Below are 24,569 nucleotides of genomic sequence, written 5' to 3'. Positions count from 1 at the left end.
GCTCTTCAGGGAAGTGGTCACAGCACCAAGCCTGCCAGAGTTCAAGGAGCCTCTGGATGATGCTTAGTCATATGGTTAGTTTTAGGTAGTCCTGGTGAGGAGCAGGGAGTTGGACTCAATGATCCGTACGGGTCCCTTCCAACTCAAGATATTCTATGATTCCATGTACCCACGCTGGGTTTTTCTGTTTTGTTTTGTATAAGATTCAGTTTAGAAAATATGTATTTTAACTGTTACCTGTTGGCAGGAACTTTGTAATCCTCATGAATAGAAATTATTTGCACCCATAGGAAGCAGCTAATGTTACACGATGCGAATGACAACAATAAATGTTTCTAAAAACAGACAGGCTGTAAAAGGAAGGCTAAAGAAAGTGTGACCCACTGCTCAATGGGGCAAGAGACCTCATGACAAAGAACTTGGCTTATCTATTCAATGTTCTTTTAGCCTCTGTGTTCACTAATAAGTTCTTGTTTCCTCAGGCCTCCAAGGTACCCAAGCATTCTCACAGAGTCTGTGTCAGTGAGTCGGTGCCCACGAGAGAGGAGGATTGAGTTGGCGTGCACTTCACCCACAGGGATACTCAAGTTCATGAGACCAAACTCATGGATGCAAGCAGGGGTACTGAAGGAGCTGGTCAGTGCCATTGCAAGGCAGCTCTCCATCACCCTCAAAAGGTTGTGGTGATCAAGGAAGCTTCCTGATGACCAGAGAAAGGCAAACATTACACTCATCTTCAAGACGGAAGATCCAAGGAACAAAAGTTCCATCAGTTTCCCTTCAATCCCTGGGAAGAAGATGGAGAAAATCCTCCTGGAACCCATTTCCAGCCCACAGAGGGACAAGAATGTGACTGCCAGCAGCCAGCATACATTTACTAAGAACAATCCTGCCCAACTTACAGCCCGATCTATGAGATATGGACTGGATAAATATCTGATGAGATGGGTGGAGAACCATCTGGACTGCTGGACTGAAATGGTTCTCTGCAGCTGTGCAAGGTCCAGGTACATGCCACTGACTACCGGTGTCCCTCCAGGTCAACATTTAGTCCAAAACTATTTAATAGCTTGATTAACTATTCAACAGGAGCAAGTGAACTCTCAGGAAGTTCACACGTAGATGACTGTTTTTCAGAGAGACCCTGTGCTGTCCAGGAAAAGCTTCACCATACAAACATGACTGTTGGGTTAGAAGATGTTCCAGGAAGAGGAGAAAAAAGGTTAAATGAGCTGTTCCATAAGGCATACAGAAACTCACTCAGTAGGTGAGGTGAACTCCCAAGAAAGCCAGCCTGCAATCTAATGATGACGGAGAGATGATGTCACCACGGCAGAGGATGCGAGACAAGAAAAAGAGAAGAAAGACCAATAGCAGCATTGTTTAATGGAATAACTGTTTGATGTGACTGGACAAAGCCACAAAGGGAAATGAAGATGCGCACTGATGTTTTTCCCCCTCCTGCTCCAAAGCCCATCTGTTCCAGTGACACCAAAGATTGCAGTTAATGGACAGTTTTGGGAGGAGATTTATTTTAATAATGCACATCAGAGACAGAAGAAGCCACACTCCATCTCACTTTCTCTGTGAAAGGAAAACAGGAGCATCACTATGGGCAGCTACTTAACACGTAACACTAAATTTGCACAAGAGAAAAATCATCTTTCCTAGCTTTACCTTCTGCTGGTTTAGACTGTAACTGGGAGGTTTCATACACCACCACTAATAAGCCGTTCCATACAAGTTTTAGCTCAACACAGGGAAGAGATTAAAACACCAAAATAAGGTTTAACAAGATCTCATCATAATAGCGTATTTAAGAAAAAATTATGAAAACTCTGTGAGACTAAATCATATTGGAGCATCCAAATACCACATGAATATCATGCTGGTATTACCCACCATGGTAAACAACTCCTACCAAAGAGCAAAACAACAAGTGCACATAAGCTATCTTTTACTTTCATTGCTGTTACAGGCAGATGTATAAGACAGAGGGGTTGTGTCCCCCCCCGAACGCTTTTCTCACTAGTCCACCCCTATAGAAACATTTTTTTCCTTTTGCCATATGCGCCAATAAAGCATTACGCATACAAGCATCCAGACTGATCTACTGGTAATGGTATCCTGCCTCTAGTTCGCCTAACACCCACTTTGCGAGCCTGCAGCTGTTGAGCTTGTATTTAAAACCTTTGTCTGCCAATTGCTTTAAATAAAAGACAGCTTCTTGGGCAAAGGAAAACTTATTTAAAAAAATACAACAAAACAACCAAAAAAACAGTGGGTGGAGGAAATCCATTAGTATTCACGTTACTGGGTAGGAATGATCCTACCTGCTTGATCAACGTAAAAGTGACCAGTCTAGAATGAAAAACTGCCATGTATTTATGTAGTTCCATGCACTGCTGAACAAAAGAAGGGATCAGGGAACAACAACTGTGCACCACCAATTATCTTAATATAATCGGGAACGCCCTTCCACTATCCCTTTTACAGTAATTTAGGAAAAATTGTGAAATTGTAATACCTATACACAAGCCTACAAACACCTGATTCAGAAGTCTCCTTACAAAAAAAAAAAAAAAAAAAAAAAAAAAGGCCTGTCCAGAACAACTCTTATCTACTGACACGTTTGGCAGCTTGGTGTACCCAGGTACCCAAGAAGAACCACCCACTTTCAGAACACAAAACTTTGCTTTTCAGATCCCAGTACAGAAAGCATGAAGAACAGCCTCAAAATGTTCCAAGGAAGCTGGTCTTCTCTTATTGCCAATTTCTACAAATGCACATCATGCCTCCCTGGATGTATATGAGTCATAGATCAACCAACTCACACAGACACTTAGATAGATACACAGGTAAAAACTGTACAAGCTGTCACAGCTGCTCCAGATCAACACAATCTCCTTATTAAGGCACTAATGTGCTTCTGCGGGAAAACAAACCACTACCAAAAAGCTGTTACTGTCTCTTACTTTTTCAATTTCCTGAATGAAAGGAGGCCATCAACAAAGATGGAATAATCTTGCCTCAAACAGATACACACCAAACTACCCGTTGTAGTTTCATTTACCGAGCAGGTAATCTAGGAACACCTTCATACAGCAGCCTCAGAACAGGCTGGTGAGCTTCCCCACAACGTGCTGCAGAAAAATTGAAAGTACTTTCAGTATTCTGGGGAAAATGAACCAGTATTACAATGTTTCTGCAGCCCTGCAGATGAATTACAGTCATTGTGCATAGATAGACAATTGACTTCACGGGGTCCTGGGCTGCCGCACCCCATGTCGTTTTACAGTGAAGAACAAGTTCATTCACCACTGAAAGCACTAAGAGCAACAACAATAATGCAGTTGTCCTGAACTATTATTCCTATGTAAACCAAAAGACTCACCAGGGAATAGAAAACCTTTTAGAATTCTTTTAAGTTATTTGCTCAAAAGTAAAGTAATATATAGTTTAAGAAAATTCAGTTACTTAATTATGAAAAGCACAAGATTAAACATAATCCCTTCCCTAGAGCAGCACTGTACCTATGGTTGTCCCTGGGTAGAAGCCAACTATTCCAACCGACACAGGAATTGCAAGGAAAGAGGAAGGATAGAGAAAAGAGGGAAATCCCCATGATTTCATCTTCATTACATGGATTAAGAACGTAGGTTTTAGAATAGGTATTATGCGGGCATCTCAAGTGACTGAAAATTTCTTAACTGTTAAACAGTAAAAACAGAAAGATTTGGAAAAAACCTCAAACAACAGAATGCAGTGGTTTTTGGCAAAACCCTAATTTTTACATTGCTATTATTTTCTAAAAATTGCACCCCTCAGAATGATTCTTGCTGTCTCTTGACTCATAGATCAGCTGTCTTCAAGTGAAGAGCAAACTTGCTCCAAAAGCAGAGCTACTTGTATTTCCAAATTAATTTTACTGAAAGCAGACAAAAGCACACCTCTGTTGCTAAAAAGAATCATTACTACTCTAAAAGTGACCTATTCCTTGCATCCTCTAAATCTGAAACTTCAAACTGTATTAATAATAGCTATGTATATTTGTAATAATGTTATGAATTTTATTATTTTTGTCTATAGTGATAACTGCTCTCTAAGGGGCATCTATAAGGCTTTTCTTTTTATGAAAGAAAATTCAACTATTAAACATTGTCTGTGTACTCCTGGATTAAACAACCTGATTTTGAGTCTCCTTTCAAAAATAATACCAACATTTTTATTCATATATTTGCAACTATAAGCAACTATATATTTGCAATGGGAGAGAGGGCTGCATTAAATTGCTGTCTTAACATGGACTAAAAATACTTTCAGTACTTTTTCTGCAACAATCAAAATTAAGTTATTCATAATATCATATTTAAACAAGTGATGCCTGAGCAACTCTGCTTCCAGAGGCAAAATTCAATTTAACTGTTAGGTAGCTGTCACTCAGCATCTTCAGAATCAATTTATTTCTACTGTCTCAATAAGCAGATTAGGTGTAATTTTCAATTTTTTCTTGAAATTGAAAAACATGCAGGACAAAAAAGCAACAGAACCAGCTACTGACAACACAAAACACATCACTGGAGCCAGACCCCATTTATAAATGGTTTTAGTAGGATTCAACATTTACTTCAAATTTCCCAGTCAGTGTCATCCCCTTTCCATACCCATACACAGGAGTCACAGTGCTGCCTCTTTTCCCTCTGGCTCTTTCATGTTTAGAGGCTGAAACTAATCTGAAAAGGTAACTGACAAATCTAGGAAGGAATGACCACATAAGGACCAATGCTTATTGGTGTTTATTTGATGAAAACTTCAATCCTACTGTATCTACTCATGCACAATTTTGTGCTGTGTCTAGAAGATGAGCTCTGTAGGAGATCACATGTATAAAGTTCCACCACTACCAGTAGCTTGACGATTTGCTTGGTAAGAAATGGATTTACTAAAAGCCAAAATTTGCATACACGGTGTTATTTGGGATTTCAACCAACAGGATGAGTTATGGTATACACTGCTAATTCACGAGTCATACCTGTATACCTGTTAGCTTCACATCATTAAGTACCACACAGAGTAAATGGCACAAAAAACTCTCAGTGGCATAATTTCCACAGAAAACTTTTCTAAAAGAAATGTCATTTAGAACATATATGCAAAGAGATAGAACATAAACAATTACACTGAATGTTTTGACTGAATTTGCCCAGCATATTCTTGAAAATATTTTATTTCTTCTGTAAACATTTCTTTTTACATTTATAAGAACAATGTCAACTGAAAGTAGGTAAATTGTAGATATGGACTTGAGCGTAACTATATTTTTTGAGGGTGTGTGGGATAGTTCAGTGTAGAAAATATGTTTCTGAAGGTGGAAAACATTGACAAAGAACTTTGCAAACTGGATATGGCCTTTGTAAGACTGAACCAAAGTTCAGTCTATTTACCTTCCTGAGTACAGAAATACAATCTCTGCAGCCAAATGAAACTCTTCTACCTTGTAAGGGCTCAAAAAGTTAATTCTCAGATTGGAAGAGAAATCAGCAAGTTGGTGACCTCTTACTAACGACGACTGACTGCACACTTACGCTTCAATTCTGATGATACCAAATAAAATGCTAAAATGGAAATACTCCACAGAATTAATCTACATGACTGTCACCACCCTAAACATCCTGTTTGCCTTAACTGAAGTGGCCACTGCAGCACTGCAAAGCTGTGCTACTGTTGTGTTCTCATTTGTGTAGTTACTCAGGATATCTGTATATCACTCTTACTCACTCCCAGTGAACTGCAGGATAGTCAGACCTTTGGGCACATGAAGGATGGGGATGCCCTGGGGAAGGGTAACCATGAGAATGCACAGGCAGACTGCTAGCACTTCATTTTAAAACAACAAGAAAGGTTCTTAGCCTGAAAGACAAAAGAAAAACCAGTTTGCAGTTGGGATGCCACAAGATGTATGTGTGATGTATGTGGGAGACACACAGCAGCCTTCCAGTACCTGAAGGGGGCCTACAGGAAAGCTGGGCAGGGGCTGTTTGCAAGGGCACACAGCGATAGGATGAGGGGCAATGGCTGTAAACTAGAGCAGGGTAGGTTTAGGTTAGACATTAGGAAGAAGTTCTTTACAATGAGGGTGGTGAGACACTGGAACAGGTTGCCCAGAGAGATGGTGGAGGCCCCATCCCTGGAGACATTCAAGGCTGGGCTGGATGAGGCTCTGAGCAACCTGATCTGGTTGAAGATGTCCCTGCTTACTGCAGGGGGTTGGACTAGATGACCTTTAAAGGCTCCTTCCAACCCAACACGTTCTATGATTCTATGAAAAGGGGAGTTGTGAGCATCCAAAAGATGATTCAAGGCACCTGCAGCAAGAGACAAACACATAGACTTGTCTATACTGAATATGGCAGCATGCAGGTGCCAGGTGAGCCTGCACTTTTCCCTTCAGAAGGACATACTATTTGTAATATACATATGCTTATGCAAATGAGAAATAAAGAACCATGTTTAGAAGTTTAAATCAGTGGAACAACATGTCCCATGACTTTTGCTTGGAGAAAAACTAATAAGAGATCTGGGTTCCGAGGTGCACAGAAATCAAGCGATTTACACCATTATTAAAAGAGCATGTACATGAAAGTCCACCATCTTAGAGTGCTTTTCTTAAAGCTACCACTTATCATTTTACATTAATAGGATATCTCATTCTTTTTGAAGGACATGAACTTCATTTTGCCAGACTTGTTGCCTGTTGAGGAAATTCAGTGACTTGTTACTTTTACTTTTTCTTGACGACAGCCATAATCTACAAGTATTAATTGTTTTGACTTACAAGTAAGTGCAAAACCCGTCCCATATTTTATCATCCTGTAAATGCTTTTCTCAGCCTAAAGCGTGAAAGTTACAAGTGAGTTAATGTATCATGGATTCATTCACTCACTTGTCTATTCTGCTTACACTTGAAACTAAGAGCCAGTTTTCCACAGCTTCTACAACAGTCAAAGAAAAGCTTATGTGCAGCATTTCATGAAAGTGTAACTGGCCTTCCAATGCTATGCTGGGAGATGTAAGCCCTTCACAGAGGCTTGCAGTAACAAGACAGACAGAATGCTATTACATCATCTCTGCTAAGTTGATCAGACAAACTCCTAGGTCAGAAAGCCTACAGAGGGAAGCACAAAACACTAATAGCTTCGAAAAAAAAAAAAAGAACCAGCCCCAAACATCTTCTGGAAGGAAATTGGGAAAATGGAGGAGAAGGAAAAAAACAAAACAAAACAAAAAAACAAGTAGTTTGTAGCATCCAGAAGATAAAAAGCAATGACACAAACATTTTTTGCCTTTGTTAACTCAAGAAACCTAAAATTAGAAGGCAAAGAAATAAAGCAATAAAAGGGACGCCTCTTATTTTTACTTTTTTAACCTCCCCATCCCACCAAAGTCCCTGCTGGCATCATTTACATTTATTACACTTTTGGATAAAACTTGTCCATTGACAATTGACCTGATACAATTAATATTAAAGCAGTGTCTCATGAAGTTTTCCAGAATACAATCTTGATGATTTATTTGCAAACACACTAAAGAGCCAGTACATTGTCCAGATATGGATACCCTCTTGAACCTAATAAACCCAAACGCAAAACACGGCTCGTGCTTCTATTTCAATACAACCATAGTTCTAACAGTTCTCTTCTCCAGGAGGACAACAAGGTCTTTCAGACTATGCCTGCTACTTATTTTTGCTTTGCTTTCAAACATCCTCTTCAGCAGACTGAATATTCTCATACTAGCTCCCCTCTCTTCTCCATCCCAGAACCTACTATTGTCTAATTGTGCTAAACAGAGCTACCCATTTTTGTTATAACTGTTCAGAAATATACAGATAAGCATTGGTATTTACATTAGTAAACCCACAACACAAAAGCTGGCTTAACATCTCCATCAGTGACCTGGAGGAGGAGACAGAACACACTTTTACTCATGAGGTTTGCGGATGACAATTAACTGGGGAAGCAGCCGACACTCAAGAGCAGGGCTGCTGCCAGAAGGGACCCAGACAGACTGAAGGAATGGGTTAACAGCAGCCTCACGAAATACAACAAGGATAAATGCCAAATGCCAAGCCCTGTCCCAGCAAGGCAGAGCCCTGCAGCCATGAGGCTAGGGCTGGGAAACAGCTCTAGGGGATTGGCACTGGAAGGCAGCAAGCTGTGCCCAGGCCACCCGTGTACCTGGGCAGCAACAAGGACGAGTCTCATGAGCAGGTCACTGCCCTAAAAGCCAGGGGAAGGCAGGGACTGTACCCTCTGCTCGGTGCTTGTCAGACCCCATCTGGGTAGTGCATCCCATGTTGGTGCCCAGCACAGAAACAAATTGGTGGGAGGTGGTGGGAAGCCACTGAGACGGTGAGGCTGGAGCCCTTGCTCTGCAAGGAGAGGCTGCAGGACCAGGGCTGTTTCAGCTGGGAGGAGGGACAGCTTCAGGGGCACCCAACAGCATCCCTGACACCGATGGAAAGAAATGGAGGAGATGCAGTCAGGCTCTTCACAGTAGTGTGTGGCGGGAGGGCAAGAGGCTGTAGCACAAGCTGACACATGAGAGACTCAGGCTGGAAATAAGCAGAAGCCTTTTCCCCATGAAGACATCACAGCAGTGAGGCCGGGTCCCAGGGAGGTCAGGCCACCTTCAGCCAGGGTAGGTTTCACAGCCCGGCAAGGAGGGATGAAGTCCTGAGCAGCCTGGTCTGACCCCATGGCTGAACCTCCGGTGGTCCCTGCCAGCATGAATGGTTCTGCCACTGTGTGAAACTCGGCAAAACAGTTTCCACTAACGGACAAAATGTAAACCTAAAGGTTTGGACCTTTCCTCCCTCCAAATAGGCAAACTTCCTTTGGCTTTCTCATCAATTAGTTCTAACAACATGTAAAGAAGTCTTGGTAAATTTTCTGGTTCAGACTGTGTAACATATATAACTTTAAGTAGCTTTATTTATACATACAGTTTCTAACTTGTTCTACCTTATAACTACTGAATTTATTCTGCTTAATACAGAACCATTTCTCTTTAAATGAGAGACTTCTTTTTTCTTATTACTTCCTCCCATTACAGTAGCCCTCCTGTATTTCACCTCTGGGAAGTCAAGCAAGCAGTGCTTCATGTATAAGGTCTAAGTTCTGCTTTTGCAGAAGTAAACATGAGTTGCTTGGTTATGAAAACAGGTATCTAATTGTGTATTTAATGCAGGCACATGCTCCTTTGCTCACCCATTCCACTTAAAGACAACTAGCACTGAGCTCTTATACAAAGTTAATCACAAAAACACTTCATCTCACTGTCAGGTCAATCTTTGTTAAACTCATCATGCACCAGCAATAAGCAGCAACATCTTTATTGTGATGGCTTTTGATGTGGGTGCAGGACTCACCCCTCCTGCCTTTTGCAGCTTTCTTCTGAATTCCTCTGTTGGGTTGTTGAATGTGAGCTTTTCACAGCGGAGGTGATTTACAGGTGGGTGGCCTTCAAGGTGCAGGAATAAGTCATAGTCAAAGCGAACTTTCTTAGGTTCTTCCTGAGGGTTGAAAATAACCAGATAGAAAAATCTAGCACCAAAACTAAATTGAAAACAAAGGCTACATAAAGACTGTCAATTAAAATGAAAATTATGTCATTTTTAACCATTTGCTGTGTTCTTGGACACATTATGGAATTTACCAAGTGTCAGCTGAGCTACAGTAAATCAGAGAAGCTCCTATCAGCCCATGACAACACATGATAAAATGCATGAACTTCATAAACTTCAAGCTGTCCTGAGAAGGCTTAATTGAAAGTGTTATATCATATTTGGAACAGGCTACACACAAGTGCATAGGCAAGTATCATGATTCAGCTGACACAAGGTAACTCAGTCACCAACACAATCACGCTTCTAAGCCCTAGGTAGTACTGAAGACACTGCAGTAAGTTTTGAATGCAAATTCCTCCACCAAGGCTAAACAGTATTGTTTTCTTCATGAGTTGCAGAAAGGGGTAAGAACGAAACTGCTGCAACCAACTATATCTGATCTCCTGTATATGGGGTCTGCTCATTTATTAATGAAACTTCATTGCCTTGAATGAGTGTGGCCAGCTAGATTTCAAGTGTTCCACCACAGCTTCCAAGTGATTAAAATTCTCTGACACTGCAGTGAAAAAATGAAACTGAATGTTCCCTGTACCAATATGGAGAGAGAAAGAACAGGAAAGCCAAATTTATCTTGGAAGAAGTCATCAGTGCTCTACTGTCCCGAGAAAGCCTCAGCTGAAAAAGGACACTAGTGGAATTGAATAGAATTCAGTTTGCAATACCAGAGAAAAGATAAGTACATTTTGTGTCATACATTTACACAGTCCCTTCTAGAGGCTGCATGTAATTTAGGTGCTCTTTTAAGGCAATATTAAGTAGCCCTTCCTTCAAAGGTCCTGATGTGCAACAGAAGCCACCAAACCAATGCCAGTCTGAAGGCAGAATACAAGAGGTCAAACTCGGGAAAAGCTTTAGTAAAAAGGGAACCACGAGGGAAGAGGAGGAAAAGACACAGCAAAATCTTAGCACATCTCTAACACTGCATGTAATCAAAATGTATGCTCTGTTCGGTGACAGATGCTTAAAAAATTCACATTAAAAAATGTTTAGTTTTGATTCAGGATTCCAAAGATGTGAAGAACAGAAAGCATAGAAATCTCAGTTATTCTAAAAGTTAAATCAGAAGTTTCAAACACAGCCAAGGGACATCCTTATTGTCCCATCTCTAGACTTGGAGTAGAAACAACAGAAGGGGACCTGAAATAAAAGGCCTGCAGTAGTCTGTTTCTCAAGACAGAAGCAAGCAGTTCCCTTAGATGAACCATTTTCAAAGGCAACCATGGATGAAGATATTTTTTATTGTTACAGAGATCAACACATGATTTCTTGCAGAAAAAAATTGAAGTTATTTACTCCCGGGTCTGCTTAGAAAACTGATGTTGCTACAGGCAAACAGTTGGTACCAGCAGCTTTGTCATAAAAGCAAAGTTATAAGAATTTATAAATGTGAGTCTTCAAAGAATTCTGTGTAAAGTTAGATGAACATAACCAGTGATTTCAAAGCAGACTTCTACTATACAAAGGACTCCCGGTACCATTGCCATTGTTTCAAAATGGTGTGACAGTAAAAGGCAGTTTATGAGCCTTGTCCTAAATGGACTGCATTTTCCAGAGTGGGAGTCTTTTGACCTAAAAGCATTTTCTCCAAGGACTTTTTCCTCAATGGATGACAACTATAGCCTGCTGCTGCTGAATGTGTGAGGGAGGATTGTTTGTCATTTCTCTAGTTCTTTAAAGCTTGGAATATTTTCCGTCAGAGTGAAATGCCTATTAGATTTTCTACCAATTTCTCCTTAGTCCTGGCAGTAGGCAGCCTTTAATTCTCCATGGTCCCAAGTGGCTTCCTGTACCTCTGCCTTCTCTATTCATTAGGGTACTTTCTGAATCAGAAATTGAAAAGTTGTCTACCTTGAATAAGTGATGATGGTCTGTCTCCTCTTCCTCCTTCTGTCTATCTCCTCTTTTTCTGTACTGGAATACCTGTGAAGTGGCTTAGGGGAGGAAGAGTAGCTGAGCCAGGAGAAAGCAGCAATTTGCCTCAGGAATGTCAGCTCAATATTTGTGCCACTTTTCCTTTGTATTGTACCGACCCCAGGAAAGGGCATGCTGCTGCCGCTGTGTGAAGAGCTAGCTGACTCACAGTCCAACTGCTGCTTGTTGTAATCCATGACACCAAAATAGGGGTGAGGGATGTTTGCAAACTTCCTAATTCCACATGCTGCTTGAGGGTGAGGTGAGTTGTAATCACTGCTGCCCTCTCGATCTCAGTCTAAGCCACAACTCCTGCTGGAGAACTCCTGAGACTTGCAGGTCTCCACAGTCAGCAAAGGCAGCCAAAAGTCTGAGTGGAAAACAAAAAAAGAAATGTTGGGCAGGAAGCTTTCTGTAGAGATGCTTCAATGATTGACTCACTGTCTTCTGACCTTTTCTGCCCGGTTTTGAGATGAGCTCTTACCAGGAGTTAAAGAGAATGGGCTGCTTTTCATTAGATTTCCTGAATGAATCAAAACTGCTTCCCTAATGGAGACAGAGCTAAAAAGCATACCAAAAAAGCCAATCAAATCACTGAGGCAGTTCTGTTTCCTTTTCCAATAGCAAACAGGGTAGACTAAGCCCTGCTCTTCACAGATTGATACAGGGAACATTTCAGAATTACCTGTTTGAAACCTACAACTTAAAAAGTGCCTGAGCAGAATTATCCACACCTCACACCTTGACAGAGCTTTCTATGAAAGACAAAAGAATACTGGAATATCTACTTGAAGGCATACACAGCTAACAAAGTTTCACTCTAACACAAATTTGAAGTGACCAGGGTTCCAGCAAAAGTCTTTTACTATGCATTTCTGTTTTCTTTTGATCTTAATTTTTCACCAAGCATTCAACACATTAAAGATATAACACTGACTTGATTAAAATAATTACATTAAGCTAGATCTTGGTAATATAAAATAAACACATGGGTATCTTAGAAGTGCATGCAAAGTATAATAATACCTCCACTGAGGCATATGAGATACAAAAGGAACCTAAAATGTTGCAGTTACTGTACATTAAACCATGCAAGCTTTTGCTCTTTAATTCCACCCTAATTCAATTCTTTTTATGTGAACGGGTTATTAGTAATACAGACCCTATCATGTACATTAAAGGAAATCTCTGTATTTGCTACCTAAGAGACCCACAGTAATTGCCGCTTTTTCTTAGACTCAGAATTTGAGATACCACAATACCGCAAGCTTTGTAGAATGGCACTGGGCTTGTTTTTAAACTGTGCCCCTGGTAATGCTGAGTTGAGTAGAATCAATATTCACACGCAGTCTAAAATAATGGTTTTTTTCAGACTGAGGATGCAGGATTAATAAAAAAAAGACTGTTCTGAAAGATCAATACCTGAACAAATTAAAAAGACTGGCAATACTAAAATAGAACAATGTGTTCATTAAGAAATCAACATAATCAAGATCGGTATCCTTTCTTAAAGTTTAAGTGACTCTTGAACTTCCTTACGCATTATTTAAAGTCTGTCCACTTCTGAGTAGGGCTAGTAATTCTTCTGAATAATTACATTCAACTTCTTTATTTTATCAGATAATCCTGATTTCATAGAGTTACCTACTAAACACAATTATGCATTTCTGAAAGTTAGTGACTTTGAATTGAGGAACAGCACTGAAAAACAGCTTTATCAAAATCAAGACAGCTTTAAAACTAATTTCTAACTAAGTTTATGAATTAAACTGTAAATCTTTAAAAAACCTTGACTTTCAAATGTTGGGGTTTTTGTTGCTTTTTGGTTTGGGTTGGGTTTTTTGGTTTGTTTGTTGTTGTTTGGGTTTTTTTTAAAATAAAAAGTATGTGATCCCATACCTTGTTTTTGAAGTAAACCTCAATTGGTAAAATAAAACCAGCATACCCAGATTCTTCAACTTTGTAGGGTGGGTCCTTGCACACTGAAACAAAGAGAAAAACCTGGATTTAACACACACACAAAGTGTTTTAAATGCACAAGCAAACCATATGCACAAATAATCTATGACAATAGTTCTATGACAGCATCATTACAAAAATGAACACACACAGTGGGACGTATCTGTGCACTACTCAACATGAATTTTGCAAGCAAGTCATTCCTGCCTGTATAAAACCTACGGTTTAGGGATAACAAGTTTTTTTAAATTTTTTTATTTATTTTGTTTGTTTGTTTTCCATCCTTTCAGACTGCTAAAGCAGAACCACCAGGGACTTCAGCACCAGGTGGACCCACTAAGGACCCATAATGACTACACAGGCGCCCCCACAGCCGAGGCTTGTTCTGGGAATGGCAAAGATATAGGATTCCACACAGAGAAAGTTAAAACATGTAGGGGGCAGAAGAACTGTCATTCACATATTCGTAACTTAATACTAATAAAATCCAAATTCTAATAAATATAATTTAAGGTAAATAATTTAATTAGAACTAATGCTAATAAAATTGAAATCTGTATTACTGGGGGGAAGGAGGACACAACACAACATTCCAGTATATAGTGGAGAACCTCAGGAAGGTTAGCTACTGTATTACCTCAAAATAGTATCCACGTTTACGCTATAGGATTCAGACTCCTTTAACATGACAGTGAGTACTACTAGCTCCAAGATGCAATCTTTTCCTTCAGGTTTTCAGTTTAATGGAAGGGCTTTTAGTTACATGAAATCCCCACAGTACTGAACAGGAGGTCTCTGAAGAAAGTGGCGCTGGCCTGACAACTGCAGCCAGTGACACAGAGCAGGTTGTTAGAGAACTTGGAAGAGAAGCCACCTCTTCCTTCTCCTGTTTGGCTGCGTAACAACCTCATTAGAGAATTCATGCCCATGCAAGCACAAAGGTAGGCTGAGCTTCAGAAACTGTGTGTCTCCTGCAGCATCAACTCAGATGCTTCCAAATGCTTCACTGATATGTGTCACCACTCATGTCACATGCACTACCATGCCAATGACATCATACAACAATGACAGTATCTTCACTGTAGACCGGCAGAATGATGCAATTCATACACCAAGAGATGACTTCTTCAGAAACAAATGGTCACGCTCTATCAATCTTGTTGACCAAAAGAAAATTCATACTCCCAGATGGATCATCGTTTGCTACGATGTGTGCTCTTTTCAGAATTGCCTGGTAGCTGCTCACTGCAGCTAATCATCTGCAACTTAAACTATTCTTTACAAAAAGCATGTCTTGCAATCAACTGCTCAGGACCTGAATACCAAAATTATTCTTTTTAGGAAAGCACCGCAGATGGGCGCTTACCACACTCTATCATCCAGGAAACATGACAAGACCCATCAGACACACCCAGGAATAAAACTGCTGTTACATTCTCAATTGTATGATCAGTACGTCAGCTTTCTGACGACACACAAGCTTAGTTAATCCCCAAGTAAACAAACACAGCAGAATTTTCTCCTGCTAGCTTGCCATTCTCCTCCTGCTCTGTTAGCACCAAACCCAGGCAGGAACTTCAAGGATGGGGATGATTCCAAGTCCTTTTTCTGGCCAAGTCCTTGCAGCTGGCTATCACTACCCTATTCATCTCATGCAACCAATGGAAAGGGAAAAGGATGACAAAAATGGAGCACGAATATAATCTCTTTTCCAGACGCATTCTGCAACACTGTCCTGTTGCAGCTACAGAATTTAGTTTGTTTTTCTTGGCAGGAAAAAGGAGGACATATACTTTATAAAGTGGGATTTGAAAGATTTTGAAAAAGAACTGTTAAGATGATAGGTCAAAATCTGAGGGGTGGTTTCACACATACAAAGCTTCTAAATTGGAAACGGAGCATTTTGCGTTGGAACCTCCCAGAAGCAGTATTTCACCTTATATTGACATGTCTTCCCTTAAGAGGGCTTAGCAGCATTTGAAAAATGTAAATATAATAGCCCTAAGTTAAGCACAGTGATAGGTTACAGCAATACGAACTGGCAACTTTTTCAGTCAAAGATAGATGAGCCTGCCTGCTCCCCCCCTGCCTTCAGAAGACAACTTGAAAGCCTTCCCAGTATTATTTGAATGGCCATGCAGGATTCAGAAGACTGAAAACCACTTACATAAGAACAGGGGGAAATTATGCAGCAGACATTTATCCAGATGAAAATATAGAAGCTTTAGAAAATATGATAGTACATTAACTGTTAAAAGATATTTCAGGGTCCGTGACATGACAAGTCACAAATCACCTTTTTAAAAAAAAAAAGTAAATATCACGTCACCTTCTTCCTGAGCACTTATGCTGACAGTGTTTTCTGCACCAGTTAAATATTTTTCATTATCTCCCCCAAATCTCTCTTCATTCAGATTTACGTAGCTGTTATCCAAGCTGGATAGTACCTTGACAAAGTTTCACATTACAGTTCTGAAAACAAAGTCTGCTACACCTGAAGGCTTTTTTTTGAAGCTTGGGTGACAGGTTACGGAACACTTAATCACAAGGAAACTACTTTGGGTGCCTTCCCAAATGGAATGATAGGCTTTTAATAGAAAGAAAATTCTACAATCTTGTGAATGAAACCTTCCTGGAAAAAAAAGGCAAGCGACTGAGCAAAGCTCTATGCTATTGCACACATGTAGACTGCTACTAAAATGAAAGAAATTACATTATCCTCACATTTCTTAAGGAAGCCACTACTACATGTGCTGGCAGAAACAGCAACTCTGTGCCCTCTGAACCAGCATCCGCTGGCATAAGCTCTTATCGTTTCGTTGAATTCTTTCAAGTAGTAACCAGGGTTGCAATGATACATGTGGTTTAGCTGAGCCACCAGGCAACCACCCTAGCAAGGCTTTTTGGGTTGAGAAGAGAGAGGTGTCAAGAGTTAGGTAAACCACATAAAAGTTAGAAAGAAAAAGAGAGAGGAGAGCCCAAGCTGTGTGGCACGGTCAACACGCTGGAGGGAAGGAATGCCATCCAAAGGGACCTTGACAGGCTTGAGAAGTGGATCTGTGCGAACCTCATGAAGTTCAACCAGGCCAAGTGCAAGGTCCTGCACCTGAGTCATGGCAATCCCAGGCACAAACACAGGTTGGGCGGAGAATGGCTTGAGAGCAGCCCTGAGGAGAAGGACTTGAGCGTGCTGGTGGATGAGAAGCTCAACATGAGCAGGCAATGCGTGCTTGCAGCCCAGAAAGTCAACTGCATCCTGGGCCACATCAAAAGAAGCGTGGCCAGCAGGTCGAGGGAGGTGATTTTGGCCCTCTACTCTGCTCTCCTGAGACCCCACCTGGAGTACTGTGTCCAGCTCTGGAGCCCTCAGCACAAGAAGCACATGGACCTGTTGGAACGGGTCCAGTGGAGGGCCACGAAGATGATCAGTGGGCTGCAGCATCTATGCTAGACAGGCTGAGAGAGTTGGGGTTGTTCAGCCTGGAGAAGAGGGCTCTGGGGAGACCTTATAGCAGCCTTCCAGTACCTAAAGGGGGCCTACAGGAAGGATGAGGAGGGACTCTTTATCAGGGAGTATAATGATAGAACACGGGGCAATGTCCTCAAACTGAAAGAGGGTGTATTTAGATTGGATATCAGGAAGAAATTCTTTACTGTGAGGGTGGTGAGGCACTGGAACAGGCTGCCCAGGGAAGCTGTGGATGCCCCATCTCTGAAGTGTTCAAGGCCAGGCTGGATGGGGCTTTGAGCAGCCTGGTCTAGTGGGAGGTGTCCCTGCCCATGGCAGGGGGGTTGGAACTAGGTGATCTTCTACGGTCCCTTCCAACCCGAACCATTCTGTGATTCTGTGAAAAGAGAAACAAAAGCAAATGGCAAACATAGGCCAAGAGAGCAAAACCAACAATAGAAACTAGGAAGGAGTTATTTTGAAGAAGGAAGCACCTGGAAACTCTAAGAGGCTTCTCAAAGTTCATTAGAAAAAGCAGCTACATTAGACAGGTAGATAAGAAGAAAACACTACCCTTCTACAGATTAACAATTTCCTCCCTGTCTAGAGGGACAGAGGCATTTCCCCAATGACTGCTCCTCTCCTTTGAAGTGGCACCTACAAATGCATTTCAAGCACCAAATAAACAACACCGATGGCATAACGTTATCACTAAGCCTTAATTACTGTGGTCAGGTTCTTTTCCAAAGGAAACAGCTTGTATCCTCACAACAACGTGTTTCCTCTCTCTCTCATATCTTTTGACTAGGTGTTCCAACTTCAATACAGTCTCTACCACAATTAAGGCCCTACAGATTCCTGCCAATCCGGTGAAAAATTAGTGCCTTCACGGAGAAGGCAGTTCCAGAGAACATCTCCACTAAGATGCAGGAAGAAGGAGCCATCAGCATGCAGAATTACAAATGAGTTACAACACAGTGTCTCTTCTCATGAGAACTATAGGGCCAGCAGCAGAGAAGAGAAAAGCAAAACTATGCAGATTTCTTTAGGCCCACTGGCCACAGAATAAGCTGGGATTTTGCTGCCTGTGCAAGGCAACATAAGGAGTTCATGACACACTACTGTTATCGTATCTTTGTCAGAGTGCAGGAGCATTTCTCTTCTTCCATAAATGAAAGCTTTAATCTCAGGTTTGTGCAAATGCGTTTGCTAAACATATAGAATAAAACCCTAAACAACTTCAGGTGCAATTTTGAAACAAAAGTAGGAGCTTATGCAACACAATTATATAGCCTAAGTCTGTTCCTTCTGTTAATCATGTTTCATTGTACTTTGGGACGAATATTGCTGTAACAAGTAGTAATGCTGGTATGTTTGAGGCCACAGAAGGGAACTTAGATCAAATAGGGCCCTAACTATAGCAAAATTCTGTGTGATTCTGTGAAAAGCTGTTCAAATACTGCATATGAACTTGAACTTACATGAAACTAGAAGACTACATAAACTGTTAAATGATAGAGGGAAGAGGGGAAGATGTAAAAGCTACAGCAAGGAGGCTAACGTCCTAGGACAAGAAGTAGTTGTCATAGGTGGAATGCCATTTTTCCATGACGCTGGAGAAGCACACACATGTAGACACAGGTGCAACTGCACAGTACTGACTTCCAGCACTGTACACCCCTCAGGTGCTCACCTACAGTGTACTATCACTTAACTTCTCTTGATAGAGAACTATTCAGACACTCAGCTGCAATCCTAGCTTCACAAACAATTCACAAATACAGAACAGTCAGAAGCATTCATTTTCACTAACCTTCCCACACATACAAATGCAATAATCTGCATCTGATAAAAATTATTGAAATGCTCCTCAAACAAAATGTGCCTTCCAGAGACCAGCTGCAAGATATCAATATGCGTCTTTTAATGAAAGCTCAGTAACAACATTATCAGTACTATTAAAAATTTTTATTAACCAGGATTTCTTCTGCAGAAGATCTCAATATCTGTTTTGGTAAAATTGCCTATTATACTCATCCTACACAAAAGAAAGATTCAGGTGCTCAAATCTCATTCAATGCACTCTACAACTAAATTCTTTTTATAATGTCAGCATAATGAGTTATGCAAGATCACAGCAAGCCAGGACATGAATTTACGAGTTGTAGATTATCTGTCCCCTGTTTGTCAGGAAACATGCCTTCTCCACAGCTCACATAAATGGCTTAAATCATTTACCTCAAATGTTTGTTTCTTTACACCACAAGTGAAGCACTGCTTTTTCTTTTGTTGTGTTCATGCATGCATTCCCATGTGTTGCATCACATGTTAACTGACACCTAAGGAACAGATGCAAATCAAGCCATGATGATGCATTTTAGTAACAGTGACCACACTGAGGCCTTTGGAGATAACTATAATAAAATTATTTTTCTAGTATATTCCAGCTTTGCTGAAATTGGGAGAAGAGGGGGAAAGGATTCAAAAGCTCCAACTCACATGCCAGATTCTAGAGCTATACTGGCTGTCAGCAGATCACCCACCAGAGCTTGAAGTAACATATTAAACCGTGTTTTTCCACCCCTGCCAGGACGTCCAGCAGGAGGAGCACTTCTCTTGACTGCCCCACCATGCACAGACATCGAATAATCCTCGGGCACCTGCAAGCTTTCTAACCTCAGTACATGTCACCCACAGTGCAGAAACCTCTCCCCTTGACTCACGGACACAGACAGCTATTTATCTATATTCTGCACTCCACATACAAGCAACAATCCTTGATGAGACATACAGAAGTTACTGGAGATGTCTAGGACCATTCACACTTCACGCCTCCCATCCCTTCTCTCTGCTTCCTCAGCTTTCCTCCAGATAAGATGGGAATGAGAGAGAGAAGCAAAAAAGAGTATTTTTTAAACTAAAGTTTTTCCTACTCTACATTTACACCTTTTAATCCTGGGGTTTTTTTTGGGTTTTGTGGGTTGTTTATTGGTTTTGGTTGGGTTTTTTTTTCCCAACAGAAAGTAGTTCTTAAAAAAAAAAAAACTGTTAAAAAATACGTATCTATCTCACATATCAATGGATCAGAGAAAATGACTTCCAGAAAGTATCTGGCCTAGAAGTCTCCCATATGCCACTGAGGCAAAAGAAAAACCCTTGAACAGGAAAGATCCTCAATTATTGAACTGCAGCTAAGGCTGTCTGGATAATAACATAATAAGCCAGGCAATTATTTTTGGTGGAAAAGACATTAGATATAACATTAAAAACTCTTGACTATAAACACTATTTTTTCCTGTAGAGGTACCACTACTATTGTAATAGTAATAAAAATTCCCAGTAATTGTGTATTAAGGCATCTTCATATTTGTATTGAAAATAAAGCCCTTCGGATTTTCTCTTTTACTGAGGAAAACAGGTCCAACAACTGCAGGATTTGAAGTCATTTATATCTCAGATACTAACTATATACTTCTCCCTGCTCAATAAAAAGAGTTTCCATAGAAAATATTTTTTCTTCACTCCTAGACAGACACTTGAGAAAGTCAAATATATATCTACCGATTTTTCTATTTTAACTTCATTATGCTATGCAAAGATCAAATTGGGAACAAATACTTTCAGAGCTACCAAAAATCACTCTGTATTCCAGTGATGCCACACTTGAGTCAAACAACTTCTGTTGAACTACAAGTCAAGGCTAAGAATTTTTCTATCACAACTCTCTTTTTTTGGTGGTTATTTTACTTCATTAGAAGTAGAATAGAATCATAGATTCTATTAATATATACTTTCTTTTATTTCTAAGGTTTTTCTATGAAGTACATAGAGTAACTCAGAAAAATATCAGAACATTTCTCTTGTACAGAACAGTGTCACATAAAATCTGTGTCTGCATCAGGTTTGAGAAGGTAAGTCACCCCATCTGGAAACACTTAAAAACAGAAAAACTGTCTGCTGCCTAATGCTCAAAGTCAGTACGAGTCTTGCCATTGTGTTAAGAAACAAGAGCTGAGAATCCGTGTCTAATGTCATCTGGTAGAGCTTCTGTGAAAATTCAGTAGCAAAGAACAAAGTCTGCTACTACACTCATCATGCATCATTATGACCAGTCATCATAAATCTAGCTGACTTTTTACATGACAATTAAAAAGAAACCCGTAAGTAGTTCCAGTAACAAAAGTGAGTGGATTTCTGAATGGCTAGAACAGCTCCTGGACCACATCAGCACTTTTCCAGCAAAAGACAAGTAAGAGAGAACTTTTCTTCATAGAAGATGACGTATTTAAAACTAAGAAACCGAGATAGGAGATATTAGGGCACATATCTATGAAAGTTGCATAATTCAGTTACTGTTCACAATGAATATAGAGTTTGTATCTGAAATAATACTAACTAGAATCTAAGAGCAAGACAGTAATTCAATGGAGTTAGCATATCCTCATTATTTATCTGTTGCAACAGCATTTTGCATTGGAGGAACAATACCCATTATATATCCTCATTACCCTTTGATGCCTGTAGACAGACTGCAGTATATTTTAACTTAGGTCAGCAGGAAACGGCTTCTTATAGAAGTATTTAAATATCAATTTCAATGTTTCTTTCTTCATATTAAATATACTGGAAAACAATCAATTTTGCTTCTATGGTCTACCAGTCTTCATGACACTGTTCAGAGCAGCGCATATCATAGAATCATAGGGTTGGAAGGGACCTCTGGAGATCATCTAGTCCAACCCCCCTGCCAGAACAGGGTCACCCAGAGCAGGTTGCACAGGAACGCGTCCAGGCGGGTTTTGAATGTCTCCAGAGTTGGAGACTCCACCACCTCTCTGGGCAGCCTGTTTCAGTGCTCTGTCACCCTCAAAATAAAGAAGTTCCTCCTCATGTTTAGGTGGAACTTCCTATGCTCAAGTTTGTGCCCATTACCTCTTGTCCTGTCCCCCGGCACCACTGAAAAGAGCCTGGCCCCATCCTCCTGATACATACCTTTTAAGTATTTGTAACTGTTGATAAGATCCCCCCTCAGTCATCTTTTTCCCAGACTGAAGAGACCCAAATCCCTCAGTCTTTCTTCATAACAGAGGTGTTCCAGTCCCCTAATCATCTTGGTAGCTCTCTGCTGCACCCTCTCCAGCAGTTCCCTGTCCTTCTTGAACCAGGGAGCCCAAAACTGGACACAGTACTCCAGGTGCAGCCTCACCAAGGCAGAGTAGAGGGGGAGGATGACCTCCCTAGATCTGCTTGCCACACTCTTCTTGATGCACCCCAGGATGCCATTGGCCTTTTTGGCCACAAGGGCACATTGCTGGCTCATGGTCATCCCATTGTCCACCAGGACTCACAGGTCTCTTTCAGCTGAGCTGCTCTCTAGCAGGTCAGCCCCCAACCTGTACTGATTCATGGGGTTATTCCTCCCCAGGTGCAGTACCCTACACTTGCCCTTTTTGAATCTCCTAAGGTTCCTCTCCACCCAACTCTCCAACCTGTCCAGGTCTCTCTGCATGGCAGCACAGCCTTACGGTGTGTCAGCCACCCCCCACAGCTTTGTCTCATCGGCAAACTTGCTGAGGGTGCACTCTGTCCCCTCATCCAGGTCATTGATGACTATGTTGAAGAGGACTGGACCCAGTACTGACCCCTGGGAAACACTGCTTCTCATTGACCTCCAACTAGACTCTGTGCCCCTAATCACTACCCTCTGAGCTCTGTCTTTCAACCAGTTTTCTATCCACCCTACTGTCCGTTCATCTAACCCACTTTTCCTAAGCTTCCCTATGAGGATGCTGCAGGAGACCGTGTTGAACGCCTTGCTTAAGTCAAGGTAGATCACATCTACCACCCTCCCCTCATCTATCCATCCAGTCATGCCATTATAGAAGGCTCTCAGATTAGTCAGACATGATTTCCCCTTGGTGAATCCACGTTGAGTACTTCTAATAGCTTTCTTTCCCTCCACATGCCTTGAGATGACGCCCAGAAGAAGCTGTTCCATCATCTTTCCAGGGATGGAGGTGAGGCTGACCGGCCTGTAGTTCCCTGGACTATATAAGATCATTAATGCTAGTCTACATTTCTTATTTATTGTAGCAATTGGAGAGTGGGACTAAGAGAGGGAAAAGAAAAATACCTCTTTGAACACATTTTACTAATATCAGTCATTAGCAAATGGGAAAATATAAAGTATGCTATCCTAATTTAAGCAAAACATCGATGTATTAATATGAACTATAAAACTATAGAAGGGTATCGCTAAGGCAGGAACAATTATTTACAGTGTGTTTACATGCATATGCCTGCTTTTTCTGGCTTCCATTTAGCAATTCTGGCATAACAGACCACTAAGAAGCTCTACAACTAAAAAATAACCTGAAGTACAGAAATTTGAAATCTGTGTGCAAACACATTTATAATGAATGTAACATAAATGTATGCTCCAGGCATAAACGCAGCTTAAGAGCCATGTTTGCATGCAGTTAATGCAGATGTTGTTTATGTTGGCATGCAGGTAACAATCACAACAACTATAGTATTCAGTTGTTTGACATGTTGAGGGAAGAGAAAAGAAGAACAGGTAGCCACGTGAGGCTAATGATGAGTGAATTATAAAGAAGGGGCATAGAAAAACTAAGATTCTCTTCAAACAGAAATAACTAAAATTGCAGTGGTGTTTCTGACCACTATAGCACACCTACAGCTTTATTCTTCTGCCTGAGAGAGATACAAGATACTAATTCCTGAAAGTCAGTCACAGATAATATTTCTTCTCCAGCTCTGCAGCCCTACATACTATGTAGCTGACAAACTATCCTTTGTATGTAGAAAGGAAAAGGGAAGAGAAGAAATATAGATTAGTCTTTAAAACCAGAAAAATATTCAAAGTGACACATGGTCTAATCCTGAAAATTGTTTTTTTTTCTAGGCCCATTCCAGCATGAAGTGAACAATTACAGTTTTAAAAAAAACCCACCTTAAAAAATGCTACATTCATGAGATTGCATTTGCACTACTAATCTGCTGGTAATCCGTAAAACAATAACAGAAATAACATGATCACATTTTCCAAATACACATTTGACAGATCGTGGCTAGGGTTTTGTCTAAGAATGCAAAAACTTCTTTCTGAGGCATGAAAGACAATTGTTTCTCAGTCTTTCAACTCTGCTCTTTTAAAAATGTTAGGAAAAAAGTGTACAAAAATTGCATTTGCAAACTGTTCTTTTTCCATAAAAAACCCAAAACAAATCAGAAAGCTATTGATTGAAAAATTATTTTTCATCTCTTCTCCTCTTGTTAGCATTCATTACCAAGGTATTGAGGGTTTGTTATTTCTTAATTTTTACAACTGAATGATCTTATTTTACTCTGTCAATTTTCCCAATACAAATGGTTTTGTTTGTTCCACCTTCAAGTCGATCAAACAGGAGTTCAGTCACGTGGTACCAGTCTCAAAGAATTGCTGAGTATCTCTGAAGTTTGATGGTACATTAGAAGATCAAACTCCATGTCTTTGGACTCTGACTAGGACATTGCCTATATGGCAGGTATTTAAAATATTCC

General features: G+C 40.6%; 1 protein-coding gene across 1 annotated transcript in view; it reads right to left on the bottom strand.

Annotated features, from left to right (window-relative positions):
* Positions 1-24,569, bottom strand: part of MLLT3 (MLLT3 super elongation complex subunit) — a 130,496-nt gene that overhangs the window by 52,070 nt on the left and 53,857 nt on the right. Inside the window, exons 3-4 of the mRNA XM_063320973.1 lie at positions 13,499-13,581; positions 9,431-9,574 (exon numbers count right to left, since the gene is read on the bottom strand). Of these exons, the coding sequence (XP_063177043.1) occupies positions 9,431-9,574; positions 13,499-13,581 (227 nt within the window). The remainder of the gene's footprint in view (positions 1-9,430; positions 9,575-13,498; positions 13,582-24,569) is intronic.

This window comes from Chroicocephalus ridibundus, chromosome Z (genome assembly GCF_963924245.1).
Source record: "Chroicocephalus ridibundus chromosome Z, bChrRid1.1, whole genome shotgun sequence".
In the NCBI taxonomy this organism is placed as follows: domain Eukaryota; kingdom Metazoa; phylum Chordata; class Aves; order Charadriiformes; family Laridae; genus Chroicocephalus; species Chroicocephalus ridibundus.
Note: the sequence above shows the minus strand (reverse complement) of the source record. Positions and strands in the feature narration are given on the sequence as shown.